Here is an 18,665-nt window from a genome sequence, read left to right on the forward strand (position 1 = left end):
ATATGGAAATAACTAAAGTCAAATGAATTACAAAAAATAGTTTCCTTCCTTCTAAATAGTGTTATGGACCATGGACTGACCTTTTGGACTGTGAACTGTCATAAAGGATGGTATTCTGCTAGGAACTCTGTGTGACTTGTGGCAGAGCTGTGCAGACAGAAAAAAAAATGTAACATTCAGAACATCAGCTGGAATACAGTTGAAATGGGATTTGGAGCAGTGTGGAAGGCACATGCCTCATAAGATAATGAAGTGTTAAAAACCGCAATTTGAGAACTGATGGCAGCCATCTAAGAAGGCCTTGAAAAAGGATACATAAGCTTCTGGCGACTCAACATCGGTTATTTCTCTCACATCCTGCCATTCACAGAATGGCAGGATGTGACGAGTGGAGGGCCTCAGGGATCGGTGTTGGTCCTCAGTTGTTTGTAATTTATGTTAATGATTTGGATGAGGGGATTATAAATAACATGAGCAAATTTGCAGATGACACTAAACTGGATGGCGGTGTGGGGTGTGAGGAGGATGTAAGGAAAATGCAGAGGGACTTGGACAGGCTGGAGGAGTGGGCGGCTAAATGGAAGATGATTTTCAATGTGAACAAATGTGAGGTTATTTATTTTGGGGGAAGTAATAGGAAAGCTGAGTATTATTTAAATGGAGACAAGCTAGGGAGTGGGGAAGTGCAAATGGATCTGGGTGTACTTGTTCACCGGTCACTGAAGGCTAGCAGGCAGGTTCAGAAAGCTGTGAAGAAGGCAAATGGAATGTTGGCTTTCATAAAGAGGGGATTGGAGTATAGGAACAGAGACGCCCTTCTGCAGTTATACAGGGCCCTGGTGAGACCCCACCTGGAGTATTGCGTCCAGTTCTGGTCTCCAAACTTGAGGAAGGACATACTAGCTATAGAGGGTGTGCAGCGCAGATTTACAATGTTAGTTCCAGGGATGGCAAGGTTGTCATATGCAGCAAGGCTAGAAAAACTGGACTTGTATCCATTGGAGTTTAGAAGGATGAGGGGGGACATGATTGAGGTATACAAAATCATCAGGGGGATAGACAAGGTGAAGTCTGATTACTTGTTCCCAATGATGGGGGAGACGAGGACTAGAGGGCATAGTTTAAGAATACAGGGTAGGCCCTTTAGGACGGAGATGAGAAAGCATTTTTTTACCCAGAGAAGTGTGAATCTGTGGAATGCTCTGCCACAGAGGGTGGTAGAGGCGGATTCGCTGACTATGTTCAAAAGAGAGTTAGATAAGACTCTTGTGGGTAACGGAGTTAAGGGTTATGGGGATAAGGCTGGAAAGGGGTACTGATGGTAATGATCAGCCATGATCTAAAATGGCGGTGCTGGCCCGACGGGCCAAATGGCCTACTCCAGCTCCTATTGTCTATTGTCTATTGTCTATTGTCCAATGTTCAACTCAACATCCTTTTATTTATTTGGGGTAACTGAATTTGGATATTGAACTTTTGGATTAAATTCTGTTGATTGTGTTTGCAGGCTGGCTAACTTGACTGACTGACCTTGTTTTTTGGGGGGTGGGGGGTGGAATGGAGGTTTCTCTTTTTGAATATTGGGCACAAACTGTAATTATCTGGGCTATTTTTACATACACACTGTTGAAGATATAATTGTATATTTGTTATACTTATAATGGGGTTAGTTGTTTTAAGACATTACATTATTAATAGTCATTAATAAATTTAGAGTTAAAATTTAACCCTTTTGAATTGTGTTGTTGCTGGTTTGAGGTGTAACAAAGTGGGGGCTCATCTGAGGAAACAAATTTGGGAGCTTAGAGGTCAGTTTGATTAGTGATCAGTTGTCTGAGTCTGAATCAACCTGGAGCTTGGTGATTGAGGAAATTTCAGTTTTGTCAAGGAAATTCCTTTGGTAAAGATAATTAAAAGTGTGTGCACGTGCATGTGTGTGAAATCAACTGCAACAAACCAACAACCATGGATATAGAGGGACGCTTGAGGATTTGAAAAAGGCTAAAAAGCACGAGTTAGTGACTACTACCAATAAGTTGGCATTTGATTCAGTGGATCCACAAATTAAAAGGGTGATGAATGGGAGGAAAATTGAAAAATACTACATAAAAGCAGGAAAGTTTGACAAAGTGTCAGAGCAGTTTCCCAAGAGTAAAACCTCTGATAAAATGTAATTGAAATTGAAGTGATTAGAATCGGAGGCAGCTGAGAGACAAAAGAAATTGGACATAGAGATGGAACTGAAGATATTAGAACTACAGGCAGAGGAGAAAATTAGGCCATATGAGCTGGAAAATATTAAGATGGAAAATGACAGGAGAAATGAAGAGACCTGAGATCAAATTATTGATTGCGAATTGAGGACATTTCTTCAAGTTCACCATTCAACATTTCCCCAAATGTTGCTGGCAAATGGACCTTTCTATGTCATTGTGATACCCTATTGTGCTAGACTTTCTAGGAAATGTGTTCCTTTTTGCATATCAGTTTTACTGATTTGTATTGATGGTTTTTTTTATTAGCCGGATTTTGGCTTCAGAGGACCAGGACTTGATTATGGAAAACTAAGCCCACCAGGTCCAGTAGGTCCACCAGGTACTCCTGGTCCACCAGGTACTCCTGGACTGCCAGGTCCTGCAGGATCTCCAGGGATTCCCGGGTCACCTGGGCTGGATGGAAGAAATGGAATTGATGTAAGTCTTTACAGCATTTTCATTCCAAATGGCTTCTTTCAAGCTTGGATTAGAAAAACTTTGTAATCATCTCTGAAATTAGTGCCACATATTCTTCAGCATTTATTATTTACTTTTGCAAATATGCCCCAACAAGTTCAGTGTAGATGCTAAGACTTCCCATACCAAGTTGGTGTAAGATCCTGAACGACCTCATTTTATTGTAAATATTACTTTTAAATTGCAGACTCTGCAGGTCTAATATAAAGTCTTGATCAGATCTTCAAAATGGATTTAATACCTTTTGATTTTGTGCATGAATTGAGAATGCAGCTAACAATTCCTGATACATGCATTGCCCATTTTGTGATTCCATTTTGTGTATCTATGAACAAAAGGCTAATGGGAGGCTTTTGAGCTGTTTGGGATTGTAATCCTATTCAGTTGAATCATGCTCTTGCCTGACTCCATCGAACAACATTTACTCCCTTCATACTTATAAACATGAAAACAAAATAACCTGTCAGACTCTGAAAATTACCCATTGACCAATATGCCTGAGAGGATTCATTATCCTCTACGTAATGCACAATGCAATATATCTGACTAGATTGCTAAATGGTCTGGTTTTATGGAAGGATTGCATTACTTGAACTTCTCCTGCAAATTAATTGAATCATGGCTAATGCTCTGCCTCAAGTCCTCTTTGCTGCCATATGCCCACATCTTTTAGCTGAGGTTCAAAACTCTGTCATAGTTAAAAACAAGCACATAATTTTTCCTACATTTCTATATTCAAAGTCCAATTTTCTTTTCACAGGGAGGAGAGGGCCCCCCTGGTCAGCCAGGTCTTCCAGTAAGTACTTATTATTTTCAAGAGTTATTTGGTTAGTAGCAACCATCTGATATCTCGTATGAAGAGCAAGGGTGAAATTTACTGAAGGTAGGATGAATTATATGACATTTTGTAGGACATGCAATGAGGGTTTTATTAACCACCCTGTCAGCTCTTAAGTTTCTCTCCATAAACTTAAAAAAAAAATTAATGTCAATGGCCCATGGCCAAAAGGTTTAGAGAGTGAATAGGATTTTTTTTAAAAATTAATTTGAAAACTTGAATCCATTCAAAATATGTTCTGTGAGATCGTGCTAATCAGAGAATTCAGTGGTAATGGTGTTGTTGACCAGTGTAAAGAATAAATCTCCATCAATTAAGGACCGAAAGTACCGTAAAGAAAGTTAACATTTCAAATTCGCATTAGAACCTAAAACATTAATTCTGTTTTATCTCCTGAGAAGTTGCTTGATTTGCATATACTGCATTCACTGTTTTCTGCATTTAATGAAGAAGGTAGTTATTCTTTTTTACCCTCTTTCAATTAGTCTGCAACAGATGTAGATGCGTTGAATGAATTGAGAAATATGTCTCCATTGATAAGTTTGGGGTGATTCAATCTCACAGCTTGTAGCACTGCTGCCTTAGCCACAGTGACTGGCTGGGTGTCTTTCAGGCGTTCCTCCCACTTTCCTAAAATGTGTGTGTGTTGGTTGGTTTAATGGACCATCCAAATTATATAAGACAATGAGGGGCCTACGTAGGGTGGAGAGCCAATGCCTTTTTCCCCAGGGGAACAATAACAAATACTGAGGAGATCTGTTTAAGGTGAGTGGAGGATTTTTTTTGATACTTAAGAGAGTAATAGATGCCTGGAATGCATTGCTGGGGATGGTGGAGGCTGGCACACTGGGGGCATTCTGACACTTAGATAGGCATATTGATGCAAGAAAAATAATGTTCTGGGAATGAGGCATTCTATAATTTGCGACAAGACCTTGTTGGGAGAGTTGAGGGATTTTGTCGCATTTGTTCTGTATCTGCAAAGAACCACACTTAAATTTGTCCCTGATGCAATATAATCAATGAGCTTCAGAGAATGCTCTGGTTCTACCATATTCAGATGCCAGTAGGTCACTGGTAGTCTCAGCAATCAGTGTTGCTGTGATATGTATTAAGCAAATTAAGAGTCGATTATAATATATATGATCTTTGAACAATTAAGTGTGAAAATAAGCAGCTATATTCCTCAATCTCTCCAAGCAGGAAATTACTGCCATAAATCAATTAGCTTGCCTGTACACTGCCCTCTGATAACTTTATTTTCTTTTTATTCTTTGTTAGAGCAATGTGGCTACTCCACTCCAACAGACCTACTGAAATGAATAAAGAAAGACTTAAAAAAAAGAAAGTTTAAGAGAATAAGGTTGTAGAGCATGTTGAAAGAATCAAAGGGTTGTTGATCCAAACCAAGGTTTTTATCAACTGGAAGACTGGGGCGTATCACATGTAGGTTATCAAGTCCAGAATGACCTGGTCTGGCTTGGAGCAACCCTTTAAGACCTGCCAGTAGGCGTGGCTATGCTTCTCAGCTAATCACAGTCATTCTATACTACAATCTATGCATATACACACTGGTGATAGAATCTGTACTATCACAAAAGGTCTCCAAGCATAAATTAATTTTCTATCTTTTTCTTATATCTGTGAAATGGATGGTGTCATCAGGATTTATTTCAAGTTTTGTGCTGTCTCACAAAGACGGACATCTGAAGACATTTTAAGGACATTTTTTTCCCAAATATTTTTGGCTAAATAATTACATTATAGAGTCGTTAATCACTTATCAGATACTGTATTTTATCTCATCAAATTCAGGGTTCAAAAACTTTTGACAATTAAGGAGATTAATTAAGTGCTGATCCTCAAGCTTTCCCAAATTGTAATCACTATATTCAATATGCCCGGTTAACTGTCAAGTGTATGTATAAATCTTCTTCAAAGAAGATTTATTCATACTCTGGGATATTAGTAGATGCGATTAATTTGTTTGTACGCGGCCTGATTTTAAAGAGGAGATCTGTAGTACCATGCAAGCAAGTTTATAAACATACCATTATTTATTATAATGATGAGGAAATTTTGGCAGCAGTATATTGCAATACACCTTGGTTTCACCTTTGCAATACACCTTGGTTTCACCTTTGCAATACACCTTGGTTTCACCTTTGCAATACACCTTGGTTTCACCTTTGCAATACACCTTGGTTTCACCTTTGCAATACACCTTGGTTTCACCTTTGCAATACACCTTGGTTTCACATTTGCAATACATCTTGGTTTCACATTTGGCTTCTTGCCAATGATGCAACATATCAAGATGGTTGAAAAAAGTGAAATGTAATTGATTAAATCATGTAGGGAAATCATTACCCATTTATTGGTTTTGACATTGTTTAGAAATGTTGTGGTCCTATCTGCCTGTAGTTAATTCTTTTCCAAAATTACAATAAAACATTTGGGATAAATGATTAGTTGGAGTTACTCATTTTTATTGATCTCTAACTATTCATGAGTAAAGGTAACAATTTAAATCATACAACATGTAGGGGCAGAAGTAGCCCATTGGTCATTGAGTCTGCTCTGCCATTCTAATCAGAGCTGATCCATCCTCCCACTCAGCCCCACTCCCCAGATTTCTCCCCGTAACCCTTGATGCCCTGACTAATTAAATGCCTCTCCATCACTGCCTTAAATGCACCCAATGACCCCGCTCTACAGACTCCTATGGCAACAAGTTCCACAGCCACTTGGCTCTCTGACTAAAGAAATTTTTCTGCATCCTGATTTTAAATTTACCCCCTTTTTAAAAATCATGACTTATACCAAGTAATAAAGCAATTTCATGTTTCTTTTGTAGGATCCCTCTCCCTAACTTCCCTGAAGGAGATGTTGAGCCGGTTTCTTGAACTGTTCTGGCCAATCTTGTAAAAGAGCTCCACTGTGCTGCGGTGCAAGTTCCAGAATCTAAATCCAATGACTATGACATGGAGGGGAACCTAGTGGTGTTCATGTGCTCTTGGTACCAAGGGTTATGAAGTTTGTGAGAAAATATTAGAGTAGTCCTGGCTGGAGGCTGCAGTGCATTTTGTAGATAATGCACACTCTCAATGACTGTGTCAGTGAAGATGAATGTTTAGGATGGTTGATGGGGTGCCAGTTGGGCAGGATGTTTATCCTGGAAAGTGTCCAGCTATAGATTCATTGAAATACCCAGCATGGAAACAGGCAATTCAGCTCAACTTGTCCTTGCTCACCAAATTGTTGACCTAAGATGGTCCCATCTGCCTGCATTTGGCCCATATCCTTACAAACCTTTTCTTTATCTGCCTGTCTAAATGACTTTGAAATGTTACAACTGTATCAGCCATGGATATGTGTAAGCCCCTTGCATGTATCCTCCACCACTCTTTGTGTAGGAAAAAGGTAACCGCTAGGTCCCTTTTGAATCTCTTCACCTAACAAGTCTACAATTTGGAGAGGTATAGATGCGGTGGAGAGCCAGGGCCTTTTTCTTAGGGCAGATATAGCAAACACCAGAGGACATGTGTACAAAGTAAAGGGAGGAAAGTTTAGGGGTGATAATTGGGTTAAGTTTTTTTTTACATGCTAATAAAAATTGTGGGTGCCTGGAATGCCTTGAGGCTGAAACAAAGGGGCAATTTAAGAGACTCTTAGACACATTGATGGAATTAAAATAGAGAGTTATGAGGTAGGGAGGGTTTAGTACTTTGAAGGAATAATTGGTTTAGCACAACATTAAGGGCTGAAGGGCCTGTAGTGTGCTGAATATACATACTGTACTAAATTCTAGCACTTTATATCTATGCCTTTTCATTTTGGGTTCCCTACCCTGGGAAAAAGATGATGATAATTTATCTTGTCTACGCCCCTCATGATTTTATAAACATCGATAAGGAAAAGTTCCAACCTACTTAGCCTTCCCTGACAATTAAAACCCACCAGTCGCAATAACATTCTTGTAACTGTTTTCTAGCTTAATGATTTTTCTTGTAGTTAGGTGACCAGAACTGCACACAAAATGCCCAAGTGTGGTCTAACCAATATCTTGTATACTTCTAATATGACATCCTAGCTCCTGTACTCAATTCCTTGACCAATGGTCTTGAGAGTTGCAGCACTGCATTAATTCTGGTCAAGTGCCGAGTACCTTAGCACACTTCTCGCTTATGCTCTATGCCAAGGGTGTCAAACTCAAATTCACAGAGGGCCAAAATTCAAAACTTGGACTAAGTTGTGGGCCAAACTAAATATTTATTGAAAATTTTCAACAACATCTGCATGTTTTCTCTTCTTTCAACATATGTAATGTTAAACTTTTTCTTATTAAAATAAATGTTTAATAATAGTTTTGGTTAAACTCTTTCCAGAAGAAGCATTAACAAATGAGAAATATAATATTCAATAAATAATATTTCTCTATAGCCTTTAAGCTCCTTTTAAATGTTTTTTTTTTCACAAGCCAACAAGTCAAAAAAATAACAACTTGCTTCAATGACAAATGATGAACATATAGTTTGCCTCCCACCTGTCTTGAAAGGCCCTGTTTTCTGTCTTTCGTTTGGCCATTTTTCGTAAGGGGTTTATTACATGTGAGTTAGGCGACAGGTCGCAGGTGCTAATGAAAGTAAAGAGAGGAGGTGGGGGCGATTAGCGGGCTGACAGGCCAGCGCCAACGCATTTGCAAAGCATTCTGGGATTTGTAGTATTAGTTGTACATGTGCTATACTGGCGCGGCAGCCAGCGGGCCAGTTCTAATACATATTTGATATGATCTTGCGGGCCAAATATTATTATATCACAGGCCTAATTTGGCCCGTGGGCCTGAGTTTGACATGTGTGGTATAGACCCAATGATCTTCTTCACGGTCAGTGAAAATCACAATAATCAATAGAATTCCATGACAAGATTTTTTTTTAAACAGGTAAAATGTGTCAAAAATTGTGGCCAACAAAGAAAACATTCATTCTCATTCATTCCTCCAGCCTCAACTTGAAATGCTCTCGCTGAAAGACTATGATCTCGCTACTCGCCCTGGTTTTGGCAAAGCATTAATATCTCTGTCACCAGCGAATCACAGAGCCTGTGGGTATTTTCATTGAAATGAATTTAATTAAGAAATATTCCTGTTTACTCCATCTAGGGTCAGAAGGGGGAGCGAGGTGATACTGGGCACACAGGACAGTCTGGAAAGCCTGGCATTCCGGGAATTAATGTAAGTATCACAAGATATTCCCAGATTCCTCTGTATTGTGATATTGAGTTGCATTACTCTATCTAGATTGCTTTTGATTTACCACTACCATTTCTTCTTGTCATTTGGAAGTCTGAGTCAGAGCACCATTATTTCTCCTTTGATAATTCTATCTTGAATCATTCTTTATTGATTTTCTTCATCTTATTAACCCCAATGACAACAGAAAGAATGCTCTTTTCCAATGTTTAGTGCAGTGGTTCTTAACCTTTTTCTTTCCAGTGATGTAACACTTTAAGTAATCCCTATGCCGTCGGTGCTCTGTGATTAGTAAGGGATTGCTTATGGTAGTATGTGAGTGGGAAGGGGAGGTTGAGAATCACTGCTCTAGACCCAATTGTTACTGAAATATTTTACTTGAGAAAAATTGTCATTGGCCCATTTCCTTTGGAGTTATGAAACCATGCACATAATGAGTCAATTAGGTACAATTAAAACAGTGGTTTTCAAACTTTTTCTTTCCACCCACATACTTTCTTAAGGAATCTTTTACAAATCACCTATGGCACAGGGAATACTTAAAGTGTGGTTTAGTGCATATTTGGAAAATATTTCATATTTTATTCATTCAAGTAATGTGGGCTTTGCATTTAATTGCCCATCCCTAATTTCCCTTGAGAAGGTGTCAGTGAGTTGCCTTGAACCATTGCAGACCTTGAGGTGTGGGAATTCATGTAATTCTGTTGGCGAGGGTTCCAGGATCTTGATTGAAACACGGAAGACTGCAGATGCTATGATTGTAGTAAAACACACAGAAATACTGGAGGAACTCAGCCAGTCTCGCACCATCCATAGGAGATAAAGATGTATTACTGATGTTTCTGGCCTGAGCCCTTAAAGTAACACCTTAAGGAAGGGCTTAAGCCTGAATCAGGCCCATTTTTAAAAAAAATGTGATGCCTCTCAGTTGTAAAGGCTCCATGGTCCATTGCATCAAAATGAAAAGTCACCAAAAGCAATCTAATTTACAGTACACAGATTTTACTGGACACTGCAGAAAGTTAGGAGAAATGTGTAACCCATACATTAACCCATACTTTATTGACACATTAACTCTGGCCTCTCTTACATTCTCTTACAAATGGGAATCTTCTAAACAATCTTTTCATTGCTTTATGAGCCTTGAACTTTATTTTGAATTGCTAACAAAGAAAAGAAAACAAAGCTGAAATTGGAGCCATATCAAAAAAAGGCACATGCGTACAAATAAGGTGACATTATTTGGTGGCAAGTTGGGATATTAATGAAGTTAAAAGAAGAAAATCTACAGATGTTGGAGTCGAGTGCAATACACAAATGCGCTGGAGAAATTAGGCAGGTCACACAGCATCCTCGCAAAGTAAAAGGTAGCCAATGTTTTGGGACAGATCTCTTTGTCGGAAGTCAGAAACCTGTTTTTTTTCTCTCTGATTCCTGACAAAGGGATCCAGCCTGAAATGTTAGTTATACCTTTAATTTCCTATGGATGCAACACACTTGGGATATTAATGATTCCATTTCTATTACTAAACTCTAACTGCTCAATTTTGAAGGAATCACTGCATATTGTACCATGGATCTCATCCTTGTTGAGTTCAATTCATTAAAACATTAACAGCATGTACGTTTTCTGTGAGACTTGCATCAATTGTGAATCATTAGCAAGTGTTGTTTTCTTTCACCAGGGACGACCAGGTCCAATTGGACCAATGGGGCCAGAAGGTCGAGTGGTAAGTGGGAAGGATGCTTTTTATTTCTGCTGCTGTTCCAAGTTCAAATATATGTGTGAATGTAGCTCATATGCAAAATCAGGGAAGGACAGTTGCCTAAGTATTCATGGCTGGTCAGTGATGTTAAATGTATTGTACACACAGCCTTATTTATTTGCTCATTTACTATCTGAGATTCATGTACTCATGAAGTTGGATGCATATTATTGGGGGTGTTGGCAAATATCACACATTTCTCCTAACTTTCTGCAGTGTCCGGTAAAATCTGTGTACTGTAAATTAGATTGCTTTTGGTGTCTTGTTGCTGGCAAGCAGCAAGATGTCAATTGGCTGGGTCTCGAGTCAATGGTTGAGAAAACCAGTCATCATGATCTTGACCAGAATGAACATGCATAGAAGCTGATGTATCCATCACATTCTTGGCATCATTAAGAGTGATCTTGGTGGTATCTGCACTTTTTTGTTATCCATGGGAAGTTGTGCCCTTAACCCTTGTAAAAGTTACATATATATAACAATTACAGCACAGAAACAAGCCAATTTGGTCCTTCTAGTCCATGCTGAATATCTTCTCCCACCTAGTCCCATTAACCTGCACCCAGCCCATAACCTTCCGTACCTCTCTCGTCCATATTACCTATCCAACTTTTCCTTAAATATTAAAATTGAGCCGACATCTCCCACTTTGACCAGAAGCTCATTCCACACTCCCTCCACCCTCCAAGTGAAGAAACTCCCCCCCATGTTTCTCCTAAACTTTTCCCTCTTCAATCTCATTCTGTTCCTCTCGTTTGAATCTATGCCACTCTCAATGAAAAAAGCCTATTCACATTTACTCTTTCTGTCCCCCTCATAATTTTAAATATCTCTATCAAATCACTCCTCGATCTTCTATGCTTCAGGGATTAAATTCCTAGCCTGTTTAACCTTTCCCTGTAACTCAAACCCTGAACCCAGGTAACATTCTTACAAATCTTCTCTGCACACTTTCTATTTTTTTGATATCCTTCCTATAATTTGGCAACCAAAACTGCACACAATAATCTAAATTTGGCCTTACCAATGCCATATGCAACTTCAACATGACATCCCAACTCCTGTGTTCAATAATCAGCTTTTGGTATGATGGCCTTCATAAATCAATCTTCACCACTTTCAGGGAATTATGTACCAGAATTCCTAAATCCCTTTGTTCTACTCCACTCCTTAATTCTCTACCATTTACATGTATCACCTTTGCTGATTAGTCTGAGCAAAATGTAGCACCTCACACTTATCAGTATTAAACTCCATCTGCCATCTTTCAGCCCACTCTTCTAACTGGCCTATATCCCACTGCAAGCTTTGAAATTGTTCTTCTCTGTCCACAACACCACCAATTTTAGTATCATATGCATACTTAATTATCCAATATACCACCCTATCATCCAGATCATTAATATATATGACAAACAACAATGGACCCAGTACTGATTCCTGAGGCACTCCACTAGTCATCGGCCTCCAATTTGACAAACAATTACTCTCTGGCATCTCCCATCCAAACTTTGTTGACTCCATTTCAACATTAATACCTAATGATTGAATCTTCCTACCTAATCTCTTATGTGGAACTTTATCAAAGACCTTACTAAAGTCCATATAGACAACATCCACAGCCTTCTCCTCATCAACCTTCTTAGTAATATCCTCAAAAAACTCAATAAGCTTTGTTAAACATGATCTACCACACACAAAACTATGTTGACTATTCCTAATGTTACAGATTATGTTGTGTTTATATTGTATATAGATAAGTTTTCGGGAGATAAATTGTGGCAGGTTTTTTCATGCAGGCCATACATAAACACTTCAAAACAGATCTCATTTAAAATACTGGAGCTCTGCTCAAGGAAGACAGGCCGGCTCTGAGTGCCTTTTCAAAAAAATTGGAGGGTGCCCAAGAGACTTCACTAATGGATTGTTGTTTTGAAAAACAATAGATGAAATAACTCGGAGGATTAGTTCTGGAGCCGCAGGCTGTCTGAGTGCAGTTTACTGTTCGAAAAGGGTCATGTGGTTTTGCAAGCAGAGAGAGTCAAACAGGTTTTTCTCTGTGAGTGAGAGAGAGAGAGAGAGAATTCAGTTCCACTGTCAGCAGCAATAGCTGGGGCTGAAACATGGCCAGCTGGCAAGCTTGTGGAAAAAAAACATTTTGAAGATGGGTTGTTAGTGCTTACTTCAGCCTAGTCAATGCCCTTGTGGTCCAGAAAAGAGAAGAGGATTGTCTGCATAATGAAACAAGGGTGACCAGAAAGAAAGATGTTATCATCTGGAAAACTCTGATGGGTCAAGTTTCTTCAGCAAGACACTGACGTGACTGATTAGAAAGGATCAGTTTGTGTGCAGCGAACAACACGTCTCTCTCTGAAAACTGACAAACACATTCCTGAATGGTAACCATTTACATTTCAAGCACCAAAGCCTGATGAACTTCATAAATGTTAAATCTGTGCACAGTATAAGAATTACCTGCAACCAGTGCACTTGGAGGAATGAGAAGTGAGATTGGACTGTGAATTAAAGAACTTTTCTAAACTTAAACACACACACATTACATACACGTGTACTTAGAATTAGAAGGGGATTAAGTTAGGTTAAAGTTAATAGTGATAAGTTAAAGTTTGATCCTTTTTCATGTTTAAAGATAATTAAAAGCAACTTTTGTTTAAGTAACTATTTGTCTTGGTGAATTTTGGGGTCTTCTGGGACTTGTAACATTAATCAATCCATGCTATCCAAATAATTGCATATACCATCTCTAAGAACACTCTCCATTAATTTACCTACCACTGATGTCAGGCCTATAATTACCAGGTTTATTTTTAGAGCCTTTTAAAAAAGAGTGGAACAACATGAGCTACCCTCCAATCGTTTGGCACCTCCCCTGTGGCTAATGACATCTTAAATATTTATTTCAGATCCCCCAATATTTGTACACTAACCTCCCTCCGTGTCATAGGGAATATCTTGTCAGGACCCAGAGATTTATCCACTTTTATTCCATTTAAAATAGCCAGTACTACCTCCTCATTAATCTTTATATTTTTATGTGACCTCATTACCAGTTTTCCTGATTTCACCTGACTCGAATACTGAAGAAAAAAAAGTCATTTAAAATTTCCTCCATCTCTACTGACTCCTCGCCTAGCCCACCCCTCTGATCCTGAAGGAGCCCAATTTTAACCCTCACTATTCTCTTACTTTTTTAATGCACCTGTAAAAAACTTTTGGATTTATTTTTACCTTGCCTGCCAAAGGAGCCTCCTATCTCATTTTAGCCTTGTAATTTCTTAAGAATTTTTTGCACTCTTTATATTCCTCAAGCACCTCATGTATTCCCTGCTGTCCATATCTATTGTACATGTCCCTCTTCTTCAGAACCAAGTTCCCAATATCCTTTGAAAACCAAGGCTCCCTATATTTTCTAACCTTTCCTTTAATCCTCACAGGGGCATATTGACTCTACTGTCAAAATTTCCCCTTTGAATGTCCTCCATTTATCTGTTGAATCCTTCCAAGAAAATAAATTATCCAAATCCACGCCATCTAAAACCTTTTGCATCTCCTTAAAATTAGCCTTATTTCCAATCAAGAATCTCAGTCTTAACCCCAGCCCTATCCTTCTCCCTAATTAACTTGAGCATAGTGTATAAGAGTGACAGTGGTTCATTCTGTGCTCTGAAATTCATGTCCATTATAGAACTGAAGTGCATTAAGTACAGACCACATTGCGTTGTCCCAAACATAATACCTGATGAAGATGAATGTTTACAATTTAAATTCGGAGATAAAATTTGCACAGTGTTGTGTGTCAGCCACCATTTCACAATTACCAATTAGATGGCTCAGACACATTTTTTTATAGATTCAATCATTATTTTGTTTGTTTACCCTAACACAGGAGATACTAAATGCTCTTGAAGACAGTTTAGTAATCAAGAGCCGTTTCAAGAATGGGAGGAAAGTTTAGGGGAGACATCAGATGTTTTTTTTTAAACTGATATGTGGGTGCCTGGAATACCTTGCCAGAGGCTGGAACAATAGGGGCATTTCAGAGACTCTTAAACAGGCACATGGATGAAAGATAAATAGAGAGTTATGAGGTAGGGAGGGTTTAGTCGTAGTTTTTTTGGATAGGCACAACATTGTGGGCTGAAGGGCCTGTACTGTGCTGTAATTTTCTGTGAAAATCTTGGAAAAGTTCATCTTGAGTTACTATTGTTATAGGCCCAGAGGACCCCAAAGGCTAGCAGCAATAGAAATTCACCAAGACGAATGGTTACTTCAACAAAAGTTACTTTTAATTATCTTTAAACATGAAAACAGAATCAAAATTTAACTTATCACTACTGACTTACTTACTAACTTAACCCCCTTCTAATTCTAAGTGCATATGTATGTAATGTGTGTGCACGTTCAGAAAATTTCTTTTATTCACAGTCGAATCTCATTTCTCTGTCCTTGACTTTCACTGGTATCAGGTAATTCTTATACTGTGCACAGAATTTAACTTTTATGAATCTTCACCTGGTTTAAGTGCTTGAAATGTAAATGGTTACCGGTCAGGAAGGTTCTTGTCAGTTTTCAGAGAGAGACACAAACTGATTCCTTTTTGGTCAGTGTCTTGCCGAAGAAACCTGCCCCATCGGGGTTTTTTAGATGATAACCTCTTCCTTTCAGATCATCAGAATTCATTTTCTGTTTCCCTTATCTCAGGAGAAACACCACACAGCTAGCCATCTCCTCTTGTATGGGCCACAAGGGCTTTGAATAGGCTGAAGTCAGAACTCACAACCTGTCTTCCAAAATGGGTTTTGCCACAAGCTTTCCAGCTTGTCCTGTTCCAGTCCCAGCTGCTGCTGCTGAACTGTAGAACTAAATTCTCTCTCTCTCTCTCTCTCTCTCTCTCTCTCTCTCTCTCTCTCTCTCTCTCTCTCTCTCTCTCACTCACTCAGAGAAAACCACATGACCCTCTTAGAACAGTAAACTGCATTCAGACAGACTACGGCCCTGGACCCAATCTTCTGAGTCCGTTCATCTGTTCCTTTCCAAAACAATAATCCATTATTCCACAGCATGTCCAATTAACACCTACTTGTGAAGTCTCTATAGGCATTCTTCCAAGTTTTTGCGAAGGCACACAGAGCCTGGTCTGTCTGGCTTGAGCCAAACTCTTGCATTTTAAATGAGATCTGTTTTGAAGTGTGTGACCTAAAAATCCCACAATCTATCTTCCCAAAATCTCTCTATATACAATATAAAATATAACATAATCTGTCATGAAATGAGAGTTTGACATATACTTGAGTACAATACACAGATGCATTGGAATTCTTACTTGCTGCAGTCACTCAAGTAATAATAGCAACTCTACTAAAATATTAAGATATACTAACAAAAATTAAAATATATTCACACATGTCCTGAGATAGAAAAAGATAAAATAGAGAAAGAAAGATGTTCATAATTACAGTTAATATGTAAACAGTTATGTTTCAATAATACAGATCTTTTGGTGTTGAACAACAGTTAGGGTTGTTCAGGGAGGTTGAACAGTTATTGGTGGGGGGGGGGGGAAGAATTTAAAAAAAACATTGGACATTTTATGGAACCACTCAAAGGGATGTGAAGGGTTGAGCTGGATTCCTAAATGTCTTAAATTTTATATTTGATGTTGGGAGTAATTTACAAAAATCTGATTTTAAAAAAAAATATTTTCTGCCCAGGTTGAGTTCCACTAGAGACATGGTGAGGGAGCACTATTTTGAAGAAAAGGATCCCATCTTGGGATCCTGGATCCAGTATCTCTCCTGTCTGATTGTTGTTCAACTTAAGGCTCATTTTGATTTTAGACATGTCACTCTCAAGGCAATGCATTTACTTTCTGGAGTCGCACAGAAAGAGTGTTTCTGTTTATTTCACAGATGCTGTCAGTCCTTCATTATTGCACTAAATGAAGTTGAATACCTAATATGTGAAACCAGCTTCAAAAATTCCCCAAAAAATAGAATACATAATTGACATGGTCTGAGGTTGATTGGACTACAATCCCTGGACATTTCAGTATTGGTTTAGATTGATCCTCTATCATTGAGTTAGTATGGTCAATTGTCTCAATTACAAGAACAGAGGATGACCATGAGGTGAAGTGACCGAATAAAAATAAACTACCAATACATTATTGATCAGTTTTAGCAGACATTTACTTAAACCTGTATGATATTGGAGAAAAAAATCTAAAGGAAAAAATATACATCGATTAAAATATGGTGCTACATTGTAAACTGTTGCTGTCCTGTCAGCAAATTCAACATCAAAGCTATAACATTTGTGTTGTATCTGTTCCTTCTCTCTTGCTATGATGGCTTTACTGCAGTCAGGAAACAGTCAGCACAATTTGCCCAAGGTTTTGTCAGTGCCATCCCTTGCTTGTTGATAGCCAAATGTATTCTTCTTTAAAATGTCTCGTTACCTCAAATCACAGCTTTTTGCTGTACAACCTCAAAGAAAACTCCGTGGCAGTGGTTGAGTTGGTCATTTGAAAAAAGCGTTCACTTTCTCTTGTCTTCAAATGAAATGAACCAAAGAACAGATACAAAGCTTCCTTCTCATGGCCCGATGCCTCTGAATAGCAGCCAGATAAATCCATGATCTCAGCAGGGGAGCTAATGAAAATTCTTCTCTTTCATCTTGCTGCAAATGCCGAGAAGCTGAGCTAATTAACAATTATAGCAACATGTTGCAGCCTTTGCTCTTTTACCAGATGCTGAACTATATTTTTAATAAGGAATCTCATGATCTTCAGGCTGCTATTAAACTCGTGCTGTGAGAGACTCAAATTATACATTTGTAAGGCTCCCAGGGAAATTCTTGAGTCACGATTTTATGAAGCTGCCCAAACATTTTCAAATATAATAGAATTTTATGACAGATTTCAAAAGATTTCAGCATTTGTCTGTTGATAAGTTTACCAAATGTTAGTTCTTCTAAAGTATGATGCTCAATGAAATGAGGAAACTCAAATGAAGCTATTTTGATCTTGAAAATAATGTAATAGCAATTTTACAATATAATCATATAATACAAAACCTTCATTGGAGCTGAACATCACAAGTATTTTGGATGCTTTTAGCATTAAAGAGAGCAGGGGTTCTCTATTTTAGCATCTCACTGTAAATTGAAAGAAAATTACAACTTTCAATGGATGGAAATTGATGAGTTGGAGCTATGCAGCTTCTTTTAATCTAACTGCCTAGAAGGCTTAATGCAAAATATTTGTCTTGGTGAGGTTACCAAGTTGTGCTTTCACCTTTTCCTCAAAATGGGTTGAGATTTACACGATTCACTTAATTTTATTTTTGTAACCGCATCCCCGCAGTGGTTCTGTCTGAGCCAGCCCCTAAGTTTTCAGAGGTCATTCTGTTTGATGGAAGATTTGTAGAATCAGTAAACATGACCCAGTCCTCTCCAGCTATTTGTGGATGTGGGGTTTCCAACATCCAGCTATTAAATAATGGAACTTTTTCATTATTCCTGACTCGGAGATTGAGGTGAGTTGAGACCAAACAATAGGACCTAATTAGATAGTTTTAGGAAAAAAAATTGGAGAAACATACAAACTGCAGCGGCTAAAATATTGCGCAAGCAATGAGATGCTGGTCACAGGACCATTTCTATCCATGGATCCCACTTCTCATGATTTACTTGTTTTGCAAATCTGGGTCCTGTATTCTTTTGTGCTAGGTCATGCATCTCCTGTTCAGCAGTAATTCTTAACAGCAAAATTAAAATGCATGCCATGAATTTCTTAACTTTTCGGATTGTTTTTTACAAGAACAAAAGCTGTTTTATTTAGTTAATCCACAATAGTTTACACAGATTCATCAAAAAATTTAGTTTCAATTAAATTTAATGTTGAACTTTTTTTCATATTTGGATCAGTACGGTCATGAGATATCAAATTTGGATCCATAAGGCAATATAATACGATAAAGCCAACTTTAAATCCTATAATATTTTACACTCAACCCATTCCTGCTTCTAATCTGCCAGCATTAAAATCATTCATCAT

At 38.3% G+C, this 18,665-nt stretch overlaps 1 protein-coding gene across 1 annotated transcript in view; it reads left to right on the forward strand.

Annotated features, from left to right (window-relative positions):
- LOC138753125 (collagen alpha-3(IX) chain) overlaps positions 1 to 18,665 on the forward strand; it is a 126,798-nt gene that overhangs the window by 38,839 nt on the left and 69,294 nt on the right. Inside the window, exons 7-10 of the mRNA XM_069915702.1 lie at positions 2,523 to 2,693; positions 3,493 to 3,528; positions 8,733 to 8,804; positions 10,508 to 10,552. Of these exons, the coding sequence (XP_069771803.1) occupies positions 2,523 to 2,693; positions 3,493 to 3,528; positions 8,733 to 8,804; positions 10,508 to 10,552 (324 nt within the window). The remainder of the gene's footprint in view (positions 1 to 2,522; positions 2,694 to 3,492; positions 3,529 to 8,732; positions 8,805 to 10,507; positions 10,553 to 18,665) is intronic.

Source organism: Narcine bancroftii, chromosome 2 (genome assembly GCF_036971445.1).
Source record: "Narcine bancroftii isolate sNarBan1 chromosome 2, sNarBan1.hap1, whole genome shotgun sequence".
Lineage (NCBI taxonomy): Eukaryota > Metazoa > Chordata > Chondrichthyes > Torpediniformes > Narcinidae > Narcine > Narcine bancroftii.